Below are 23,516 nucleotides of genomic sequence, written 5' to 3'. Positions count from 1 at the left end.
GCAGCCAGGGGTCTATTATCCCTCTCTGATTCCCTCCTCATCCCCGAGGTTGTATGACTTCTACGGCTTGGGTCTGTAAAGGGCTGAAGTCAAAATATGACTAAATGCAATAGGAATGACTTCTTTTTACTTTACTAACCCGCCAGCTCGATAACAAAAATAACCCGAGAGTTCACCCTCGCATTTCCATGAAGATTTAATAATCCTGTAGTTTGGGGAAGGGACTCGTTTTATTAAGATTTCATTTTGCACAATAAATCACTGCCTATTTTCTGATATGCTACGATGTATAATAATAAATAATTAAAACTAAACTACCCTTACTTGTCAAAATAAATGATTTATCATAGTTTGGGATAGAGCATCTTTGAATTTTTTATTGTTTGATTCCCAGAATATTATAATTTCCAATCAGTGAAGTTAATGAAGCTCCAGTGTACTGTTCTGCATTTGCAGCAGTTACAGTTGTGTGAATGTATGTTTTACACAAATATTTCTGGTTAGCACTTTTCTGTACCTTTTCAAGTTTACACCTTTTTCCTTAGTGTTTATGGTGGTTAGTCACGAATCTTTGGGATGACAAATTTATTCAAATGAATTATCCTTCTGTTTCTATAGTTCATCTAGCAACCTGGAATCACCCATTTGTGCATGAGAAAACCTGAGGTTTCTGTTGAATAATTCCTGTATCGTAAAAACAGATATACTTTGGAGTGTTAAATTTAAAAAAAAAGGGGGGGTGCATTTTAAGGTTTTAATACTAGGTTTGTGGTTTCTTGTCATTGATGTATCTGGATCTGTTTACTGGCTTGATACATTCAGTTCACATTGGTTTTTGTTGTTTGTTTGTTTGTTTTAAAAAGTCAAATATACTTTGTAATTTGGGCTTCCTGGAAAAAAAAAGGTGCTCTTTTACTTTTAAAAGAAAAAGGGAGGAACTTTGGTTAGGGTTGTTTGGTCCTGGGTTATTGTATTTTAATCTTGAGATTCTAAAAAGAGACTCAGATATAGGTATCCTTAGATTTTGGGAGTAATAACACAAAGAGAACATGGGATGTTTTTTTATGGTGGACTATATTGTGGAAGCTATAGAAAAATCTTTTTTTTTTTTTTCTTCTGTGTCTATGCCATGTTATCCCTTTGGAAAAGCAAAGTATTTCCATTGGTTTTCTTTCCATCTTCACAGTGCTCCCAGATTTCTACTTAGGTTTTCTGGGGGAAGAAAGTCAAATATAGAAATTTCTGTTATCAACAAAACAAGAACAACTGTTCTTTCTAAAATGCATAACCGTTTATTAAAGAATCTAGACTGGATCAGTACCATTTATTCCACAGAAATGTAATGTTAGATTTTAAGATCTGTAGAGGAAGGGCTAGTGAGTTTAAGCATTTTTTGGAACCAAACTACCACTAAAGTACCAAAACCAGTGTCTGCTATGGAAGTAGCAAGAAAACCTCACCAAGGTATTTTAGCAGAAATGCTGTTCTCAAGATTATTTTTTTTATTTAATTGGGTATGGTACCTTCCTGTCTCTAATAAATCACATTGGAAAATGGTTTGAAAAGATACTCCCACTAAGTGAGATTGCTATAAAATATGTATGGTCTTGAGCAGCAGATGGAATAAATTCTCCTCATTCCCTTAGCAACACAAATGCAACACAATATAGGTAGTGCAAGTGCTGTGCGGGAGGGTTTTGCTCTGACCCACTAGTGGTAACAAAACCAGTGACAAGGCAGTGCTTGTTTTTGTTTCCACGAAGAAGGGTATTTGTCTTGACATGACTCCTTCATCTGTACCAAGGCTAAGACAGATACTGCCCACAAATGCTGCCGAGTATTTGCTTTTTATTTCTGACTCCCTTTGCAAATGAACTAGGTCCTCTGCTATTGGGGTGTGCCATGGCCCCGCTGAATTCAGCAAAGTTATGCTGTTTTATAGCAGATGAGGTCATTCACTTAATCCTGTGATTTCACTATCTGTAAAATGGAAATAATAACATTTACTTTATAAAGTGCATTGAGATCCTTGCACAGAGGAGTGCTGTATAAAGGCGAAATATGGTTAATATTATTTTCATACAAACAGAGGACTTTCCTGTAAATGCTTAGCTTTCAGTTGGGAATACATTTATCTAGCGGCCTTTCAGTGTGCAAAGGAAAGTGCAATAGCCTGAAGACAAGAATGAAGACAACCCAACTTCTGCTTGTTGGAGGTTTTATTCTTTTTTTCATGTAATTCTCTATTGCTGGAATAAATGGGTGCCAGTGCGCTGAAGAGCCTTGCATGTCACAGATTTTCTGATAACCTTGTTGTTCTGTGAAAGCTAGGGTCGTTTAAAGGTTTTAAAATAAATTTTTATATCTCAGAAGTTAGAAAATTAAAGCACATTGAACCAGTGTGTTTTAATTGATCTTGTATGCTGAGGAACATAGCTTTTGCAGCAGCTTGCGAGTAAGAATGTCAGCTTCAAGCGCTTAAAACCAAGCATGGTGATTACTGCCATAACCAGCCTCATTAACTTCAGCAGAATTACTTGTGATAATATACACTCCTAGCCCATAGGAAGATTTTGCTACATATAGCACTGAATCTAGCAAGTTATAAGGAAATACAGTTTGGCTGGAGGAACTCTAAGGGAAAGGTTATACGTTTTTGCCTGTGTGTGTCTCATTTTGCTATTCCCACCGCTGGTCTTTGATCAAATTAACATTTTACTGTAAGCAGAAGAGCACTGAGTTCATGCTATTCATTATCTTGTCAGAAAACAATGAGAATAATTTAAACTGGATATGTTGTGTAAGGTACTTTTTTGAAAAACACATGGCAGCATTACAATCATGACCTACTAGCTCCACTGTAAACAGTGCAATATCTACATGCTATGTTAAGGAGAATGAAAGTATGACTGAACTATCAAAAAAAATAGCATTTTTAGACAGTGCTGGATTTGCATGTTCTTTATCAAGGCCAGTAGTGTGACTGTCACTGGTCGTCGTGGGTTTTCAGGACTACGCATAGTAGATTTGGAAGTAAGAAAACTAGAGTTATAGCACTGGCTGATGAAAAGCAAGTGTACTTGTACTTGTATGGCATACATATTTCTTAGCCGAGGTGGGATAGTTTCACACAAATAGAGGTTTCATGAACTTTCCAGTGGCTCCAAGTTGTGCAAGATTGCTAGGTTTTAGCCATTTTTCCATACTGGGCGTCTGTCTCTGGCTGCACTCTCTTTTCTTATTTCAGGAAAATTGTTCAACCATTTCTAAGAACAAGATTAGGAAAAAAATCCAGTTTTCCCCATATTTTACGAGTTGTTCTTGCTGTTTTGGTGAGGAGCCTGCTGTGCCCATATTTCAGAGAAGGGGCTTGGCACTCGATGAGGGAGGGTTTGCCTTTTTCTCAGGGTTGTATCTTCTGTTGCTTCAAGTAGCAAAAAAAAAAAAGCCCCAAGTTTGGCGAGCCTGTAAGCGTCTTAAAAAAAGAGTTCACACAAACTCAACAGAATCTGGTTTGAATTTGTCAGCTTTGATGTCCATGCCTGTCCCAAGCACGCTGCAGTCTATCACTGCGCTGGCTGGGTGAACATTAACCAGCCAGGTTTTTCTTCTTTTGGTTGTAATGTAAAGTTCAGTGCCACTTTGGTGGGGAGCCCTGGGAGGGGAGACGTTCCCCCAGGCTGCCCCTGCTGCGATGGGGAGACGGGCAACGTCGGCGTGAGAGCCCGGCGGAGAGCAGGGAGTAGAGAGGGGGTTTGTGGTGAGGAGGGAGGCAGGAGAAGGACTTGGACGGGGCTGCTGCAAGGGCATTTGGAGAAGAAGCGACAAGGAAAAGAGGAAGGAGGAAATCGTGGGGGTAAGACTAATTCTGGAAGTTTGTTGGGTCGTGCGAGGTATGAGCTTGCTTTTGCCTGCCCGAAGCTAAAGGCTCTGTGAAGCTCAGAAAAGACAGAAATGGTGCTTCCAGCAGCCAAAATTCATTAGGAAGGGGACAAAGTGGCAAGCAGGGAGGGATAGGAGTGAGAGAGGCAGAACCAGAGGGTTTTGCAGGGGAGCAGCACCGCAGCTGCTGTATGGGGTCTTGGGTGCAGGTGAGAAACGGCCAAACGCAGCCCGTGCCGTGCGGTGGGGTTGTGGCTGACACCACCGTGCAGAGCACCCAAAGGGTGATGTGCTGGGGGCTTGAGGAATCTGTAGAGCTCAAAATGGGGATTTGTGCCAGTGCATTCATTAACGTTTCTGAAGCACTTAGATCTTTGGTGGTGGAAACCAGAGCACAGCCCATGAGGAAGCGATTAATCCTATCTGCAGAGGAGAGTGGGATTAGTTTGCAGTAAATAAACCGCAGAGGTCACACACGGAACAAGGGGGACAAAGCCAAATATTCGTTCACTGAGCAATATCCATCCCGAGAGCCGAATGAAGTAGGGGGTCTTGTCAGGAAAAAGCAATAGCGTGTTACTGTGTGGTTCCAGCCTGCCTCCCAAAGCCCTGCACGCAGGGGGTGGCCAAACCTACCCGCGGCCTTGGGCTTGACTTTTCAAAACTTTGAAGTGCTCAATTTTGAAGCTACCGTTCTTTTAACAGGTTTTTGTGTGTAATTTATAATTTATATTGCAATAGCACCCAAAAGTGCTTTCCAGACACTGAACACATCTATAATTCCGGCTCTAAAAAGCTTCTGTTCTGGAAAAAAAAAAAATAAAAAAATGGACCAGTATTTCCTGAATAGAATTGCCCAAAGTTTCTGTTGATGTATTTTTAACAATGCGCAGTATGAAATCTTGTCTAATATTATTCACAGGATTACAACAGGTGTTGTGAATTGGCTGGGGAGGCTATGCAGAAAGGGCAGCTGACAGCTTACTGTATATGCAGATGTAACATCTATTAGAGATATCCTCTGTGGTTTGCTTGCATGCAAGCTGAATAGATTCTCAAAACAATGCTGCTGTGAATGGAAGCCATCAACAGAATTGCTTAAGGCTGCAAAACCCATTACTTATACAGCAGTAGATGGAAGAGCAAGTGCCACAGTGTAGTAACTTCTCCTGCTTTGCTAGAGTTGCTTAGCAGTTATTAGATCAATATATGTACATCCACATCTAATAAAGTGCAAGAAAATAATTTATCTCAATGTGTATTGTTAGCTTAGTTTTTTATCCTAATATTATCCAGCTGCATAAACAACGTAAACTTTCTCCTTATGTGCCTTTTTAATGCTGCTGACATTTTTTCAAGCACACAATAGGTTGTGTCCCACTCTCTGATTGTTAGAGCCATGTTACTGTGCTTTTTACAATTACATTTTAATTACTGGTGTAGAACCTATGCAAAATCATTTAATAAAATGTTGTGAGCAAATAGCACAGATGATGTGTTTAGTATTTGATTGCCGTTAGTTTACTGATTGATTAAACACACAGACAGTCTCTCTGATTTGACTAGGAAGTCAAAGACCATGCACACACACGGGGATATAGGTTTTATATTTGCTATTTTAGGTGTTTTAGGTTTTCAAAAGGGTTAGCTGAAAAAGCAAGGGGTCTGGCACACAGAAATATGGCAGTTGTGGTGGCTTAAAAATGGCAGTGTGAATTTATTATTCAATAAAGGAGGGCACCCATCAGTGTAAAGGGTAAAAGTTGATCAAGAAAAGTTTTGGCCTTGATTGGTGGCAACTCATGGGTTTGGAGGAGTTTGTGATATGTCTTGCAAGTGGAGACAGAAAATTATTTCAGCTATTTTCTGCTCAAAGCATGGCATGGTTTGCATGGAGTAGCCCAGGTAAAAAGCAGTGATGACTGAAGGAGGTAAGCAGTGTGGTTTTGTAACAATAAAATACATTTTTTAAAAAGAGAGGGAAGTCTGGCCAGGAGGAGTATATACTGCAGAACAACCAGGTTTTGTTGTGCTTTTCTTAATGGAAGCTTATACACAGTTATGGAAAGGACTTTGCTGCTATTTATTGCCTGAAGTCACTGATCCATCTTTCTCTACCCAAACTCTTGTACAGACAATCTCTCCTCATAATTCTGCCTTTTTCCTTTCTATTATTATTCAATATTTACATGGGAATTTTTTCTGTTAGCCAAGTCAGAGGCTTATCAGATATTGTGTAAATCCTCAGCAGTTGGTAACTGATCTGTGAAAAATTGTCACTTTAGGGTTAAATATTGTTGAATAAATAGGCCTGCTGAAAGAACAGAATCTAACAATTCATGTTTTGGGAAATAATTACTGAAGAAAGACAGCCCACAACATTGTATGTGTGTTAGAGAGAATGGTCAGAATATCTTTTAATTCAGCATTTACCCGTGAGAATTATTCCCATGAGGAACCTTGCAATAAAATCTGCTTGGTCTCTGAGAATAGAAAGAAATTGAATAAAAAGACTCCATTTCCACTTGTATTTATTCAGTCTGGGAAATTCAGTGGGCCGCAGCATTAGTATCAGCAGGGGATTCCTTGCTCCTAGCGTTAAATTACTGTCATAATCGCTCAATTATTTCTTCCTTGTACTGTTTAAAATAAAAATCCATCACATTCTATGTTTTTTTCTAACATTTATTAGGTTGAGTGTTTAGGAAAATCAATTATATTCAGTCAGGCATGAATTGATGAATGTTCTTGTAATAATTGTCAGTTGTTAAACTGAATGTACTTTCTCTTTTCACCCCTTTTCATTTCCTTCAGAGGGCAGAGGTGGCTCAGAGAGAGGCAGAGACCTTAAGGGAGCAGCTCTCGTCAGCAAACAAATCTCTCCAACTTGCTACGCAGATCCAGAAGGCACCTGATGTGGTGAGAGAAAATATTTACTGACTCTTACAGGTTTCTGACATTCCTGCAGTACAGCTCTTTCAATTTATGCTCGCAGCTATAAAAATATCTGATTTGAGTAATATTTTAACTGAAATGGAATTCTGTTCCTTTGGGATTGCAGTTTGGTTAAACTTCTGAGGGGGTCGGTGGCTGCAGAAGACCACGGGAAGGACAGAGGTCACTCTGCTCCGTGGTAACTGATAGGGTGATCCATAGCTCTCCACATCTGCTGGTCCGGGTGGATAGCAGCAACTCTCAGAAATTATTTCCCATTGGTAAGAGTGTCAGCAGAGGAAAAGTAAAGGCAGCAATGCAGTATAACAAAGAGTGCCTTGGTGGGCCATCAGCGTGTGGCCGTCTGGAGGGCACAGCAGAGGTGTGGAGATTCGCACCGAGGGGACCGACTTTGCCCGGAGTCGGTTGCATTAGCAGGAAACTGCTGCCTGCCCATTTCTGGGTCTTGTTATTCTTAGTGTAGTGTATGGGCTGTCAGAGGAGCTAGAAATAAATTCAGTATCATTCCAGTTTTCACTGAATATATCTAAACTGAGAATTACACCTATAAATCCAGTAAAAGAGGCTTAGAAAATCGAGAAGATATCCTGTATTCCTAAAGGTTTGGCTGCTTGTTGCCTTCTCTGTGTGTTTCTAAATAAAGCAAACACTGCTGTTTGGGGAGATTGGTAGCACTGACTCTGCTGCTCGGACCTTGCGGGCACGGAGTGCTATTACAGGACTCCAGCTGGTCCTGGGTTAACAGGTATTACAGATGAGCAGACAGATTATTTTGATTTTTGTTTGCCAAAGGAGAAATAAGAGTATTTAAATGTAAATCTGCAATTAAGTGAAATTTAGTCTACTTCTAAGCAGCAGATTTAACAAACAAAAGAAATCATGCTCCTTATATTGCTTTTTTCTTGCAAACCATATACATGCTTGACACTGATACCAGAGAAACACATGGTTGCCTTTAAAATACATTTGCAGAGAATGAGTAACAAACTGTAAGTCCTCCAGATCTGTTTGGTCGTCTATTAATACGACCTAATATTTTCTCAGAGAAGTCAAAAGATAGACAAGCAGGCTGCAAAACAAAAAGTAAAAAAAATAAAAAGCCTGAATATCACTTGTAACTCTGAATTACCTGCCTCTTCCTATCTCGTGTCCTAGTCTTATCATTATTTTAACATTAGGTCTTTCTTGTATTTAATAGTACTTCTGCACTTCATTTATATTTAATATGACAACTACTGCAGGATGAAAATGATCATTATCTATCTTATTTCAGACTCCACGTTCTAGTCTCAATAGGCACAAGCAGCAGATGATTATACAACTTGTGATGTTTCATGCAAGCAAATTAGAGGTTTTTTCAAGTTAAAAGTATAATTCAGTGTAATAGGAGCGCGTTGTTACCTGCTGTTCGTACATGTAGCTTTCATTGAGATACAATGGTATGTAGTCACTAAGAATCAAGCTAAGTGTTTAGAAGATGTGGAAAAGGTATTTTGTTGTGCCTGTATTTTCCAGAAAAGAGGTTATGGAGTATATTTCAATCTGCTGCAATGTCATCTTGAATTGTAAGGAAAGTGCTTGGGTGACAGCATCGGTGGGTTGGATTTTCAGCTCTTCTGCCATAGGATCTTTGGTATAATGCTTACGATCATTGTCTCTCTCTTGGTAAATGGATTCTTTCCTACTTCACTGGTGTTTTCTGAGGAGCAGCCATTAAGCTTTGCAAGATGCATTTTAGGCTTTTTCATGGAATGTGCGGTCATCATTGGGCTGCCATGTGCTCCCCAGATCTGCACAAGGATTTCCTTATGCTCTTCATGGAAGAAAGGTTCAGAGCTCTCTCATGCGTTATAGCTATTGATCTCTTAACACAAAAGGAGACAAAAGAGATGGTACAATTAGTCTGTATTCTCTTTTCTGAATAGCTCTACCTTCTTCTTAACTTCTGTCCTCTCTTATTTCTTGTCCTACTGGAAGGTTGGTCTAGTGGGGAAGTTTCAGACTTGAGGACAGATTTTGCAGCCCTGGGAAACAGGAAGAAGAAAGATCCTGATTTAGGAAAGGGAATTTCTGAAAGTGGAGACCAAAGGGAGAATGGCCTTGGCTTATAGCTGTCACATCTGTCTACATCCCCATGGAGGAGAGGCTTTAGTTGCTAGCAGTAATGTTAACAGCAAACAATTTTCATGCAAGGAGCAAGTTCACTGGAAGTAGCACTTTGGGGCAGTTTTTGACAATTTTGCCTGAAACGTGCAGCATGCATGCAAAGAGCCAAAGGCACATGACTCTGCTGTTCCTGATTAAGAAATTCTGCTCCATTACTTCAGAATATTTTATCTGATTAGTATTTTGTAAGCACAGATTTTCATAGTTGTCAAAGCATTTGGACTATTAATAATAAATAGATCTAAGTAGAATCCTTTGACTTTCACGGCTGCATCTTTCCAGTGCACTTAGGAAACAGGGAAATTTATTCTCTCCATTATCCCCATTTTACAAAAGAGCTGTCCTGGGGACTAGAATGGTTCATCTTCCAGATTCATGCAGTCAATCACAGTAGTCCCAGATTTAGAAATTGTTTCTGTGTCTGATGCCACCCCATGCCATGCTTGGTCCTGATGTAACTGCCCTGAATTCAAGCTTGTTGCCTTTTTTATTTATGTGGTCTAATACTTTTTTCACATTAGGAGCAGGCCATCGAGGTGCTAACACGGTCCAGCTTGGAAGTAGAACTGGCTGCGAAGGAGCGGGAAATCGCCCAGCTCGTTGAAGATGTCCAGAGACTCCAGGGCAGCCTCACCAAGCTGCGGGAGAACTCCAGCAGCCAAATCTCACAGCTGGAGCAGCAGCTGACCGCCAAGAACAGCACACTTAAAGTAAGGCTCGGTTCTGTGCTCAGCAGCTTTCGAAGGATATAGCTGATGTGCCAATACTGGGTTTTACTGATCTAAGTCTTCTGTGGTTCTGAGAGGCACCGTAAAAACCACTGACTTCTTCAGGATGCTGTTGAACTCTAGTTTCTGTGGCATTTTATTCCAAGTGATCACAGTTTTGTTGAAATTTAATTTAGCCAGTTCTCATTGTTTTTGCAGAACATGGCTACCTTTAGAATTAAAATCACCAACAAACCCCAACATAAATTTACCATGGATATGTAGTGAAATAGCTGAACTGAAAAGGCACAGAACATCCTTCTTAGGTTTGAAAACTTGTAATTCCCATTCCAGTGATTGGTATTGAAGACTTGCCAGGAATGTTTATTGTGCTGTGATCTATCTTTGAATTTACCTGCTACCCTCTCCAGTTCTCTCCACTGGAAAAGGGAAGTGTATCATTTAGAGCATAAAAACAAGTAAAATCAAGACACAGAGAGAAGACTTTTTAACCTTAATAACCGTTTAATTATTTTTTTACCTGTATATTTGCTGCACAGTAATTCCCATTTATAATTAGTATTCAAGTCCTATACTTATTTGCATGCCAGTAGCACTGTACTAAAACCAGAAGCAACATCTAACAGTTTTGTGAGTGACCCTTTTACCTCTTGCTTCAGCAGCTTTACTTTCTTTGTGCGCTAGCCCACACAGTTTGGATCTATCAGTAAGCATGAGAAATGTTTCCTGACGTGTGTTATGAATCAGTTTCCTGCAACTCCTGTCTCTTCCATTGTTCTACCTATCTATGAGCTTCAAAGTGTAAACAAGATTAATTTATCTGTTCCATTAAAGACTTTATAGTTTTGCAGGTTTTATAGTCTGACAATTTTTTGAAAGCAGAAGGCTGGTAGTACCCACTTAGCTCTAGCTGTGACGTGGCTGGCTTTCCTCTATCAGAATGATTTAATGTTCAATTAAACTCTTACAAATTGTTCTAATTCTGACATTTTTTTAGCAGTTACTAGTTTTGTTATGGTATAGCATAATTTACGTGGAGAAATGTGTGTTAGGGAGGAAAGCCAAAGTGTTGCATTCAGTATGCTTTCCATATGTTTTAAGACAGCCTTGCAGAATTTTTATGAAAATTCAGTAGAGCAAAGGAAACCTATTAGGTTCCTATATTGACAATATCGGTCTCTGCCCATCTGTCACCATGTGGGCACCACTCTTAATGAGGGAGGAGGGAGCTGGCCTGGTTTTGAGGGACACATTTTGCTGGCTAGACCCATGTTATAAGGGATTTTTATTTTTTCATAAAGCCTGACAGAAAATAGCTTGAATCCTTGCACTTGACAGCTTTTCTTGGAATAAAGCATGTTCCTGGTGAGGTCAGTATTAGTTTAGCCATTAACTTCAAAGGGAATAGGATCACAGAAATGACAGAGCAAGTCTTTGATTTTCATTTCAGTAATCTCCTTCCATTTTCTCATAGGCTTGCCCAGCTAATGCTCTGTATTTAGGTTCCTGTTGATAGTGTCTGATGCAGTGACTCTATTGATAAAGTTTTAGTAATTTCAGCCCTCTTTAACCTTATTTATTGCACTATAAAGATATTTCAAAATACATACTTTCACCCCAAAGTCCAGGGAAAACCTGTGTCTGAGATGTGTTGTACAAAGAACCAAATCTCAGTGGTGATGTGTTGATCTCATGTTTGATTATAGAGGAATTGCTTCTAAAATAACTGAGATTGTAATGGTTGCCGCCACAAAAAATGAATCACAGTTTCACAAATTAAAGCAATGTTCTCAGACTGTATCTTGGGGGAATTCTTTAATACTCTATGACTTAATGAAACAATACAGAAATACTTTCAAAATTATTGCTTCTTTATCTTCATCTGATCTAATAATCAAAACATGTCCTCTAGTAACAAGACTTTTCTAACTATAATTACATTAACCCTTTGTTGCTGGCAGTTAGAGCTTCCCTGCTACCCAGTTAAAATACAACAGCGCTAGTTAGCAAAGAGATACATCAAATAACCTGGGTTAATTAAATATGGGCTTTTTAGTTTATCCCTCTAAACTAAACTATGACAAGAGTCTAACAGGTTTTTTAAATGTTTAAGCCCCTTAATACAACCCATACTATTTACCTAAGACACTTTAGTTAATAATACAGTGATGATTTTTTTTTTTTTTTAAATAACGTAAGAGGAGACCTAGTTGATGCATACTGTAACATGGGTTCATTCGTACAACAAATGCAAGATGATTCCTTAACATGGAACGTTTGCAAATTTCGTCTGCAGAAATGCCACAAGTCCATTCCTTCTGTCCTCTGATTCCCTACTTTTTTGTGTGTTGCAGGATGTTAGAATAGATTTTGTCTGAATTAACCAGGTTGATATTTAGTGCAAGATAATAGTTCCTCCAGATTGTCTCACAGCTTGAACCTTTGTTATACCATGTTCTGTGCATTTTGCAGGGTTCTTTGAGACAATTACCATACTAATACATTTTAAAAGAGTCATTGACTGGGAAGATGCCAAGTGCCTAAATGGTCTGCTTATATACAGGCATTGCATTCTCAGTTGTTAGTTTATATTGTTTAGTAAAGTATACATTTAGGTGCAAACTTTCCATGGCAACAATCTCTATATTAGGTACTTGGGAATGATGGATGTGTGTGTTTTTTATACAATTCAAAGTAAAATATTGCTGGTTGCCATACTCCTAAAACAGCACACAAATACCTGAGAGTCCAAAACAGCTTCATTCTGTCAAAAAGTGTTTTTTTTTTCCTAACTGTGTCTTGTACCTAAAATTTCCAGAAATACTTTCAGGGTATAGCATATCCCTATACAGAATTACATTTAATATAGATTGCATTAAAATGGGAATTATTAGCTTTTCTGTATTTTATATCTGTTTCTACAAAAGGCTTCTTTTCTTAGCATATCCTTGCATAAGTAACTAACACATTAATCCAGAATATTGTTTGTTTTAAATTTATTCCAGTACTTTTTATACTGAGGACTAATGTAAATAGCCAGTTTTCCCTACTGTGAAAGCTAATCTGCTGTAGATCCGAAAGTGTTAGGACTCACAAAGTTAAGGAAGAGGTGAATTGTTGTGTTTCTTTGCTTTAAGCTGTAAAGCGGCAAAAAGCAGTTAGAGGCAGCTGGCAGAGTGACATGGCCAAGGAGAGCTGAAAGATGTCGTGTGGTGTTCATCAGGGTCCTCCCGTTGCCTGCATCAAGTTTTAAAGCTGTCAGTCATGATGCTGGGTCTCCTTCCCAGTACTGAGGGCTCTCTGGCTCACTGGATTCATTTAAAGATCCCTCTCTGGACTTACTGAGCCTGATCTGGTGCATTAAAAAGTCTGGCTGGATTCCTTGTTAAAGTAACTCTGTTTTGCTCAGCGTCGAGCTGTAGCTTGGAAAGGTGCTTGAACTTGTGACATGTTGTAGCTGACCCTCTTTAAAATTTAGAGAACTAAAGTGATACCTTGGGCCCTGGGCTTATGTAGTATATTTGCATAATGAGATTTCAACACATGTTGGAGGTTATAAAAACCTGAAGCATCTTCAATATTTGTAGGACTTTCCTGGTCAAATCAACCAAGATTTTCCTAGTTACGTCAGTACAGGGGTTTTTAGCAGGACCAAAACACTTGTAGCACTGTGTCTGCTATATAAAGCAAAATCAGTGTACTCACTGTAATTCCAGTTAGTAACTGGAGTTTGGTAAGGCAGGACATGTCAGAAGAAATTACTAAAACTTGCCCTGTATTTATTCCAGGTGAAAAAATTTGTTTTAGCTGAAATAGACATGTTTTTTTTTTTTCTTTTTAACACAATTGGAATGACTGCACAAGTTACGGATGGCTGAGGATGCTAAGACACAAGACCTTTTAAGAAGCCGCTCATTTTATAAATGTCCCATAGAGTGCAAATTCCACACTTAACAACAGTTTCTGCTTCCCTGCGACAACCAGTGGTCGTGATACATTAAGAGTTGCTTGTTGAGCAGCTACCAGAGCAGGGCCCATGTATTACTGCCGGGAGATGCCTCTTGTCAACAGTGACTAAGGATTGCAGGTTATGGTATCCAAAAGCAGCAAAAGGAATTTAAGAGGGCTGTATGTTGATAATGTGGATGTCCACTTTGACTCTGCTTTTTAATATACGTACTAATGGCAAGGCAGAAATGTCAGCAATGCGTAAACTAGAAAGGGCATGATAGGAAATCCTTTAGAAGATGGCAAAATAGCTGCAAGTCCAACAAAGCACTGTCGTGCTGCTGTTGTTATCTGAAGAAGCCTCATTTAAACTATTAAGATGGCTCAGATGATCAACTCGCTAATCTGTGGGTGCTGTATTACATAGTGTTTAGGTTTGCAGCTTGTACCCACTGCATAGCTTTGAGATGGGTGATACCTGCATACTAGCTTACTTGGGAAGACAGCATGATTAAGAGGTTGCCACTTCTAATTCTTCGTCTGTCCCTGCCCTGCCATTCATGCATCTGTAACTGTGCTGGTGCAGAACTTTATGGGGCTGCATTTTAAACGGGTTTGCTAAAATTATCCAAGTTCACAGTAGCCCTTCCCTGCCTTCCTCCTGCATTCAGTGAGCAACCCAGGAGTGTGTGGAGGATCTTCTTGAATTCCCTTCTCCGCTGAAGGCAGCCTCTCCTGGACATAAAGCCCTTTTTTTCTTTTTCATGCCATACATTCCTTTCCTTTTCAAAGTAGATGCTCTGTCTTTGAGGGTAGTATGTCCTTGTGTTATTTCTGTTTCCTGTGACCTTTGGGATTCTGTGCCAATTTTAACACCAAAAATTAAGTGAAGGAGAGCTAGACTGAACTTATCCATGGAAGTTGCAAGCCAGTAAGTTCTGTTCGTTCTTTGCTTAGATCAGGTCTGCCTGCACTTAAGCAAAGAAATTATTAGTAAGAAATTAACATGGCTTCTGCAAGCAACATAACGGCATCAATTATGTATCACTATGTTTTAGGCCTCCTGAAGCATTTATCCTGTAGTGATGAGCACTGTTGTTGGGAGCTGGGTAAGGTCCAAATGTGTGGCATTGCGTTATGGATTGTGTTAGGAAGTTTGTTTCAACGTTTGTGGCATCTTCACACCGAAGAGAAGCCATTGAGACTGCCCCAGGTCAGGCAGACCTGAGCAAAAAGACCTGCTGAGTTGTTCTCAATGCTTCATCTCCGGTCTGTAATCATATTAGTTATTGCAATAAGTAATGCTTGTAAAACAACTTGGTTACAGCTGTTTTGTTTGGGCATGAGGCATTGTAGAAGTCTTACGAGCCTAAGGCGTTCCAGTCAACAACAGCTTCTTCAGTCCTTTTTTTTCATGTGGATAAGGTTATCAAGAACTGTCGTATTAAGAATACAGTATGTGCCAAAGCATCCTGTTTGTTTACTCAATTTATCAGTTTCGTAAAAATTTCAGCTGCTCCATTTTTAATACCGTCTTCCCCCATCTCTTTACTGAACACGACAGTGACATTGCAAACAGCCGAATTGGGACCTACTGAATTCTGTAATGCTTGGCACTCTGTAAACAAAGGAAGAGTGAGGTATAATTGTGTTTACGTGGAATTGGTTATAGTTTGTTTTCTAATATATGTAAATTAGGTATGAGTCATTAACCCTCACTTGTGCGCTGCTGTATATATGGAATAATTTAAAGATGATTTTGAAAGCCTGCAGAAAAAAAAATCTGAATAATTAAATCCATGTTCTTTCTTTTAAAGCAACTGGAAGAAAAACTGAAAGGACAGGCTGATTATGAAGAGGTTAAGAAAGAATTAAAGTAAGTGTTAAATGCTTATATAATTTTTTCACAAACTCTAGTTTAACAATGCTTGTTAAATGAAGCCACAAATCTGTGTTCTTGGAACAATAAAGAATTCAGTCAAAACCACAAAGACGGGGAAATGGGGAATATTGGCAGAAATTGCATCCAGAACCAGTGCAACTGCTGTATCTGAGAGTACTCCTTTTTCTTGCAGCAGAGTATCGCAATAGCAAATAATGCAAGTGTCCGTGAAGAAAAGGTGCTAAAACTATTGTCCACTAAGGGTAAAAACATTTGAAAATCTGTGGTATTTTAAGTAGACCACTCTTTAAAAATCCCCAGCCAACAGCTGAATGTAACGTGGACCAAGAATTTAATGCAGGGCCTTTGGCCATAATACCTTTTTCTATGCTTTTGCCAGCCACTGTTCAGCACTTACCATTTTAATGCTGTGCTTGTTTCACTGTATATTTTTGCTAATATATTGTGGTTTTAAACTAAAGCCACAAACAGCCTCTTCCTATTTCAAGGGGGTTTTTTAAGAGACTTAAAAGAGCCTCATTTTAAACTATAACAAGATAAGCTGTCAGGTTCAGAAGAGAAGTTTCTTGACTGGAAATATGTTTAGTGTCAAGGTTTAAATAACTGCAAGAAACTCCATCTCTTCTTTCATCATTCTGGCATTTTTGTGTGTATTTTAAGAAGACTGAAAAAATGTTACCTTGTTTAATGAGGTATTTCAGATGAGGCTGGGAGTCATGTGCTTTTGTTTACACATCCCTGGAGAATATGGAAAGCAGGCTTGGTTTTGTAAGCCCAATGACTGCCCAGTCCCTGGTGCTATTATATTCAAGCCACGCTGGCTGCAGTTCTGGTTCACTGCCAGCTGCAGCACACCCTGATGTAGGTATATAGTTTCAGTCAAATAAAATGAGTTGACCATTTCTTTGGTCATTAAACCTGAATACTAACTGGTCTCAAAAAAGCATCATCATTTTAGTGATACGGGTAAATACGTCCAAGTTCTCTCCTGAGTTAAGGAAACTCAGCTTCAGGTTTCAGCTGGTTTATGCCCTCATATGTAAAGTACTGAATGGGAATTAGGGCACAACCTTTGAATTTGCTACACGAGTTACTAAATGTGAATGTGCCGAAACAGCAAATGAGTTTTAAATCCTACCTGGTTTAATGCCTTTACTTTAGGTATGAAACTCATTTAGATCTCTCTATTCCTGGCTGTAATGCCTTCTTTTTTTTTTTTTTTTTTTTTTTTTTGGGGGGAACAATGACTTACATGAGGGCAGGGATGGGAAGGCAGATACAAGGTCCAGGAGAAGCCGTGGCATGGGAGTGTTCATATGGTCCTTCTGCCTGCTCCTGTTATTTCAAGATGAGCCTGCGGTGAAATAGATGGGAGTATCTCCTGGAAGTGGCCCTTGTTGGGTGCCAGTAAATTAACTCTGTTCTCCTGGTTGTTACAGCTTTTATATTCCCTAATTTGTGGGTAACATTTCTTTTATCTGAGCATGCTGACTTTGGAGGGACAGCCAGCTAGGTTGTAGATGGTCTGGGGTCCATACACCATCCTGCTGGGTGGTGCAGGGGGGTTAAGACCCTCTGTGAGGGCACTGAAGATGTTTGCAATGCTGCATCATCACAGCAGCTCATTCCTGACACCCTCTCTGCTCCCGTCTGGTCCAAAAGATGTGCCAAAATCTAAATGTGCATCACCTGAGAGTGACAATCTGATCTGAAGTGAAACTATGAAAAGTGCATTGCTGTAAATCTGGTATCCCTCATATTGCATCCTACTATGCCTGCCTTTGTGCCCTGAAACACTGACAAAAATGAACTGCTCATAATGCGCATACGCACCAAGAAAAAAGGTATCTTGTCAGTAAGGAAGAAAGAGAATAAACTTTTCAGTTTTTTTGGCACTAAGGTATTTTCCTTAATCCTCCCGAGGATGTTAGAGGCATTCTAGGCTGAGGGATCTCAGTATCAGCCAACTAACCTTGGAGGAACTTAACTGGGTCCATGTCAAGATCTGGGATGGGAGGAATCCTTGCTTTCTGCGGTGACTTTTTTGCCAAATGGCTTTTAAACCTGTTTTTGAGATCTGAGAGCTCTGTGTGTCCTTTCAGTTCCTTCTCAAGTAATATGACAGTGCTAACCCTCCTGCCTTTGCAGTCGGGATCATACAAACAGAACGTCAAGCTGTCCCAATGCGTGCTTTGCTTTAGCGTAAGACCTTTCAAGTTGTCTTAGACATGCAGATTAAAGTCACAAGATCATTCCTTTAAGAAGCAGATAACTAATCTTAAGCAGCAGATTGACTTGAGATCTCATGGGCAAAGATATTCCTGGAATCCAAAGGGAAACATTTTGCTTCCTCATATTCCTAAGGAAAATGTCTTTTTTGTGACACATTTGGAGAGTCATTTTTTACATGTTTAACTTTCACATTTCTTGAAAAATGAACCTGCTGTGGTGAATATTCCTCCAAGGGCAATTCAAGATACCATCAACCTAGTTTTTAGTATATTTTAGGTTCTAAGTGTATAGGAAATTACCTGTGAAATTGCCAGAAGGCTATTTCAGGTAGCAAAGAATCCACTTAAAGTAGGCAGAGGTCAGTAAGTTTCCAGTCGAGGTTTGAATACGCATGCCTGCTGCACGCTCACTGAAAAATGCAGTTGCTGCAATGCTCAGGATCCTTCCTGAAGGTCCCAGCTGGCAGCAGGTGCTCGGAACCAAGATGCATTGGTAGAGCAGCCTCTGCCAAGTGGAGGGCACAACAGGATCAGGGCTTTAAAGCCAGTCTTCTGGTGCTGAGAACCCAATATACACACTAAATACACTTAGGCTTACTTTGCACTTCCAGCTGGTTTCAGTCTGGTTTTGTAGGCAGCGTGGTAGTGGTCGGAGCACGTCCTGCCCGCTCCTTCGAGAGCGTGCAACTTCTTTTGGTTTAGTCTCATCCAGAAGGAACGCGGTTGGTATGCTCCAGGACTGCTCTGCATGGCAAACTGAAGTGTGGTAAGTGGGGATTACTGGGAGACATGTGTTGCAAGTGTGCTGCTGATCTGGACTGAAATGGGAGAAACACCTATGGTTTGCCATGGGATGTTTGCCACATGATAATTTGCTGTTACAAACTGGGTTTTTTTTTAAATTCAAATGGGTCTCCTTATTTGACCATCATGAGGACATGCATTACTACTTGCTGTCCTTTCAGAGACCATACCCTGCAGAATGCATGGGAGAATGAAAACAGTTCCCTACCAGTGACTGGGGTTTTCCCTAAATGACTCTCTGTATATTTATCTCCCCCAGCACTTTGGAGTCCTGGTAGCCAGAGCTGTGCCTCTGAAGAGGTGTCCCAAGAAACACTTGCTTTCAGCAGTGATTAGCAACCTGAGTAAACATGCCTGTGATGTCAATATAATGTCAGGATCTCTAAGAACTCAAGCTATTAATGCACAACCTCTCTCCTTGACTGGCACGACTCCATTAATAGCAGAGAAGAGGCATTTTTGCTTGTGGGTGAGCTGTTGTGCCCACATAAAGCAGAGTCTTAACAGCATTACTTTATGAGCTTGTGTATTGGATGATGGCTCTACCCTACAGCGATTTCTGCTGGCACGAGGTGTCGTCCAGTGGTGCCGTATGATGAAACCGATGGCCAGAATTTTGTGATTTTTATTAATTATTATATTTGTAGGAGTGCCTGTCAGAATTAACACTGTATGCAGTGAGTATGCACAGATGCAAAATGCGTGAGATTTCTGTCTCAGAATGACTTTTTTTCTTGCATTTGCTATGACTTTGAGTGATCTTGAATGACCCACTGAGACCACTGATTTCCAGAGTGTCACTTAACGGACATCTAATTCTGGATTAATGCACGGACAGATTTGTAGAGGAGCTGGACGCCACATGGTCTGAGGCAGTTAATGAGTGCTGGGTGCCTGGCTGACTCCTAGTGGCATCCAGAACTAGTCCCTACATCTTAATACTGGCCTTCTGCTTTTTTTGACTCAGTTTCCACATTTAATCCATGATTAAACATACTCTCCCTGCTTCACAAAGTTCCTGGTGCTTTATACATGAAAAATGCTGTATAAACACTATCTATATCTGTTTATGTATTTTTTTTTTAACAAATGAATGTTGTCTTTGTACAATGAGAAGCTGAAATCATTTATTGCTTCAGTCTGAGAAAGTTAACGTCCTGCCTGCAGCAGGCCTACTTACAAAAATTTATAAGACAAAGCACAGTAATAAGTTTGTATTCCTGTACGATTCTCGTTTGCCAGACGATACAACTCCAACTGAAAGACTTTGAAGGGAGACGTCCTTTGACCACTCAGTGTTTATATAAAATATTGACAATAAGACTATCAGATTCTTCTCTTAATGTACTTATAAATATTTGGATCTTTCATATTTCTTAAGAAATATTGTGCCATTTTGTCTTCCCTTTGCCATAGAACTGGGAGGTTATTAAAATGAAAAACTGCCTTTTAGCCTGTATTGTCTTGGTCAGGAAGATTATTTGTGCATATTTTCCTTGCTATGTGAGCTGGTATATATTATATAAAGTACTGTAACCGTGGTGGTGATTCCCCTGTTTTGTTGCTTTGCTGCAACTTTTTCATTCCCTTCAAGCTTCACAGATAAATTTATATCGCTTCTGACAGCTTAAAATGTTATATCCTTATTAACCTTTAAATTTACACTTTAAACTGGCCTAGTGGGATTGCATATAGAATGATTTAGATGACGCTCGAGAAAATTTTCTTATCCAATAACTGGTTTGAATAGTTATTTTCTATTCATTATGAGAGTGTGTTACTGCGAGGAAAGTTGTTATCACTTGTAGTGTTGCTGGAGAGTAGGAAATGGTAATTTTAATGCTCATTAGTGGAGTTGTTATGAAAAGAAGAAATAGAAAATAATTTTTTTCTGCCTTCCACAGTATATTGAAATCCATGGAGTTTGCACCATCTGAAAGCTCTAGCGCGCAGGTACTGAACCTACTGTTGTTTTCTTTCTTACTTCAGCAGTTCAATTAATTAACAAAAATTTTGTCTTGCAATTTGTTGGTGTTGGCATGGACAATTTCCTGTTGATGTTGAGACATATGGGTTGATCACTGTTTTCCTGATGTTTTCTTGTGTAAAAAGCTGAACTGAACATTTTTGCTAGTTAATTTCTTTTAAGTAGTCAAGGACAAAGAATGACGTTTCAGCAGTGCTGGAGTGGATAACCATAATATTGTGGAGTCTTTTAAAGATACTAGAGTTGGTGTACAGCTATGCTGAGATTTGCATCTTTCTTGTACTGATAGTATGCTGAGCAAGGATTTTAGCATTTTTAAGTCTTTATTAGCCTTAAAAATAATGTTCACAAAAGAAAACAAACCGTTGAGTACTGAGGAAACAGGAGAAAGCTCTGCTATTCCAGCAAATTAATCTTACTTAAGTTTAAAGGTTATGAATTGAATTCCTGCTTCTGAAATCTGAACTGAATATCAATATACTGGGATTAATTTTCAATATGTTTTTTTAATGATCAAGGGTTAGATATTTAGTGGAAAGTAAATGGCAGGTTTCTGTGACTGGTTTTATTTTTGAACAAACTGTTTATGCTGAAACACAACATTTCAAGGAAATACTTAACTTGGGTCAGTTGACCTAGAAGAAATAATATAATCTTAACTCCTATTTTAATCAGATTAAAAGAAGTCTACAGCTTTTAAATCGAAAGCGTGCCAGTACCATTTTTAAATAAGTAGGATTAAGAAAATGTTCCATTACACATTTCAAAATAATGCAGAATTGATGAATGATTTACAATGAAAATTAAACAGTGAATCTCTTCTATGGCTCATGTAGGAGCACTGAGTGATTCCTGCAAATATATGCATGGTGAATTCCCTAGCTGCATTCATAGCAGAGATGAGCACTTGTTTTCTTCTTCTGAAATCTTTTTTAGTGCCTGAGTGACACTCTTAATGCTTTTAGAAACAAACCTCCCACTTTGATTTTCTTTAGGATGCGTCTAAACCGCTGGAGGTGCTGCTGCTGGAGAAGAACCGCTCCTTGCAGTCTGAGAACGCCACGCTGCGTATCACAAATAGTGACCTGAGTGGTAGGTTGACACGATTTTCAGCTATTCTGGTTTGTTTGCTGTCTTGTAAAGGGAGGGAGGGCTGAGTGAGAGATGAATGTCTGAGCTAATGCATGGCAGAAAGATTAAGTGGCAACAAGAAGACTGAGTAACATTTGATTTCTGCAGTTTTATAGGCTGGATAATAAAATAGAACTTGGAGACCTCAGAGAGTCTTTAAAGTTTAGGAAGGAGAGGCATTACAAGATGTAGCAAGTGGTAGCGTTTGAGGCTGTCTTCTGTTTTGGGAACAAATTCATCTGTGGCACCAGAAGTCTCTCCCCCCCCCGCCCAGTGTTATGCAAAGTGTTTGCATGTAGAACACAATAATCTTCCTGTCTGATACGCTTAGATGTACTACCAGCAGGTCGGTTTGGAAAAACAGAATACTTTCTTTTTAGTGAAGTGTGTTTGCCGTTCAGCTTTCCTAATGTGGGCTTTTTACGTCTTGTGTGCACATTTTTTAAATGGCCAGTCATGGAATTTCCAGATACTTAGATGCTTACGGTTTTTGCAGCTGGAAGAAAGTTAAAAGTTGCCACTGGCCCTGGGATTACTGAATTCTGAAGTGTTTTATGACTTTAACTGAGTGATCTTGGTGCATCCACCTAATGGTGATTCCTTTATTCAAATTGGTTTGTTCCAAAATGTAAATGTTTGCTGCATTTGGGTTCAGTCAGGTCCAATGAGTAATGTCTTGAATGAGAGACTACAGAGACTTGCTGTCTGTAACTGCATTTATTTTAAATGTATAATCGCACTTCATGTAATTGTTCTAGTTTTAATGTTTGTAAGGGGGATTCTCCAGGCTGCAACATACAAGAAAGGTGCAAACATGAAATGCATGTTGTTTGTTTTGGGGGCCTTGTTTGGCTTATTAAAAATTAAATTATGGAAAAAAACACAAACGAAAACAAACCAAAACCAAAACAAAACCCAAAATCCTACTGCCACTTCATTGGCCCTTGTAAATCTGCACTTTTTCCCTTTGCGGGGCAAACTTTGCATTTTTTTATCTTGGTTTTTCCCTCTTTGATCCCCCATAATGCATTATGTTTGACCTTCCTTGTAGGGTCAGCCAGGAGAAAAGGGAAAGACCAGCCTGAGAGTCAGCGTCCTGCAACCTTGCCGGCCTCCCCTCCTTCTCAGTTGCTCCGCAACGCGGGGGAGCAGGCTTCCAATACTAATGGTACACACCAGTTCTCACCAACGGGTTTAAGTCAAGACTTTTTCAGCTCATCCCTGGCGAGCCCCAGCTTACCCCTGGCCTCCACAGGAAAATTTGCACTAAACTCTCTCCTCCAGCGACAGCTAATGCAGTCCTTCTACTCCAAGGCAATGCAGGAAGCAGGAAGCACAAGCATGATTTTTTCAACAGGTCCTTACAGCACAAACTCCATATCTTCCCAAAGTCCATTACAACAAAGTCCGGACGTAAATGGCATGGCCCCGTCTCCCAGCCAGTCAGAAAGTGCTGGGAGCATCTCTGAAGGCGAGGAGATAGACACAGCTGAAATTGCACGTCAGGTGAAAGAGCAATTGATCAAGCACAATATTGGACAGCGGATATTTGGACATTATGTGTTGGGACTGTCGCAAGGGTCTGTGAGTGAGATACTAGCCCGGCCAAAGCCATGGAATAAACTGACTGTGAGAGGCAAGGAACCATTTCATAAGATGAAGCAGTTCCTCTCGGACGAGCAGAACATCTTGGCTCTTCGCAGCATCCAGGGTAGACAAAGAGGTAAGCGCTCGCTGGCCGAGGGTCTTCCCCTGTTTTCCGGTTAGTTATGAATGTTAAA

General features: G+C 39.7%; 1 protein-coding gene across 1 annotated transcript in view; it reads left to right on the top strand.

Annotated features, from left to right (window-relative positions):
- CUX1 (cut-like homeobox 1) overlaps positions 1 to 23,516 on the top strand; it is a 108,172-nt gene that overhangs the window by 42,841 nt on the left and 41,815 nt on the right. Inside the window, exons 6-11 of the mRNA XM_009702534.1 lie at positions 6,697 to 6,801; positions 9,525 to 9,713; positions 15,497 to 15,555; positions 20,522 to 20,570; positions 21,600 to 21,696; positions 22,787 to 23,458. Of these exons, the coding sequence (XP_009700836.1) occupies positions 6,697 to 6,801; positions 9,525 to 9,713; positions 15,497 to 15,555; positions 20,522 to 20,570; positions 21,600 to 21,696; positions 22,787 to 23,458 (1,171 nt within the window). The remainder of the gene's footprint in view (positions 1 to 6,696; positions 6,802 to 9,524; positions 9,714 to 15,496; positions 15,556 to 20,521; positions 20,571 to 21,599; positions 21,697 to 22,786; positions 23,459 to 23,516) is intronic.

Source organism: Cariama cristata, unplaced genomic scaffold (assembly GCF_000690535.1).
Source record: "Cariama cristata isolate BGI_N322 unplaced genomic scaffold, ASM69053v1 scaffold18556, whole genome shotgun sequence".
In the NCBI taxonomy this organism is placed as follows: Eukaryota; Metazoa; Chordata; class Aves; order Cariamiformes; family Cariamidae; genus Cariama; species Cariama cristata.
This window is presented reverse-complemented; position numbering and strand designations above follow the sequence as displayed.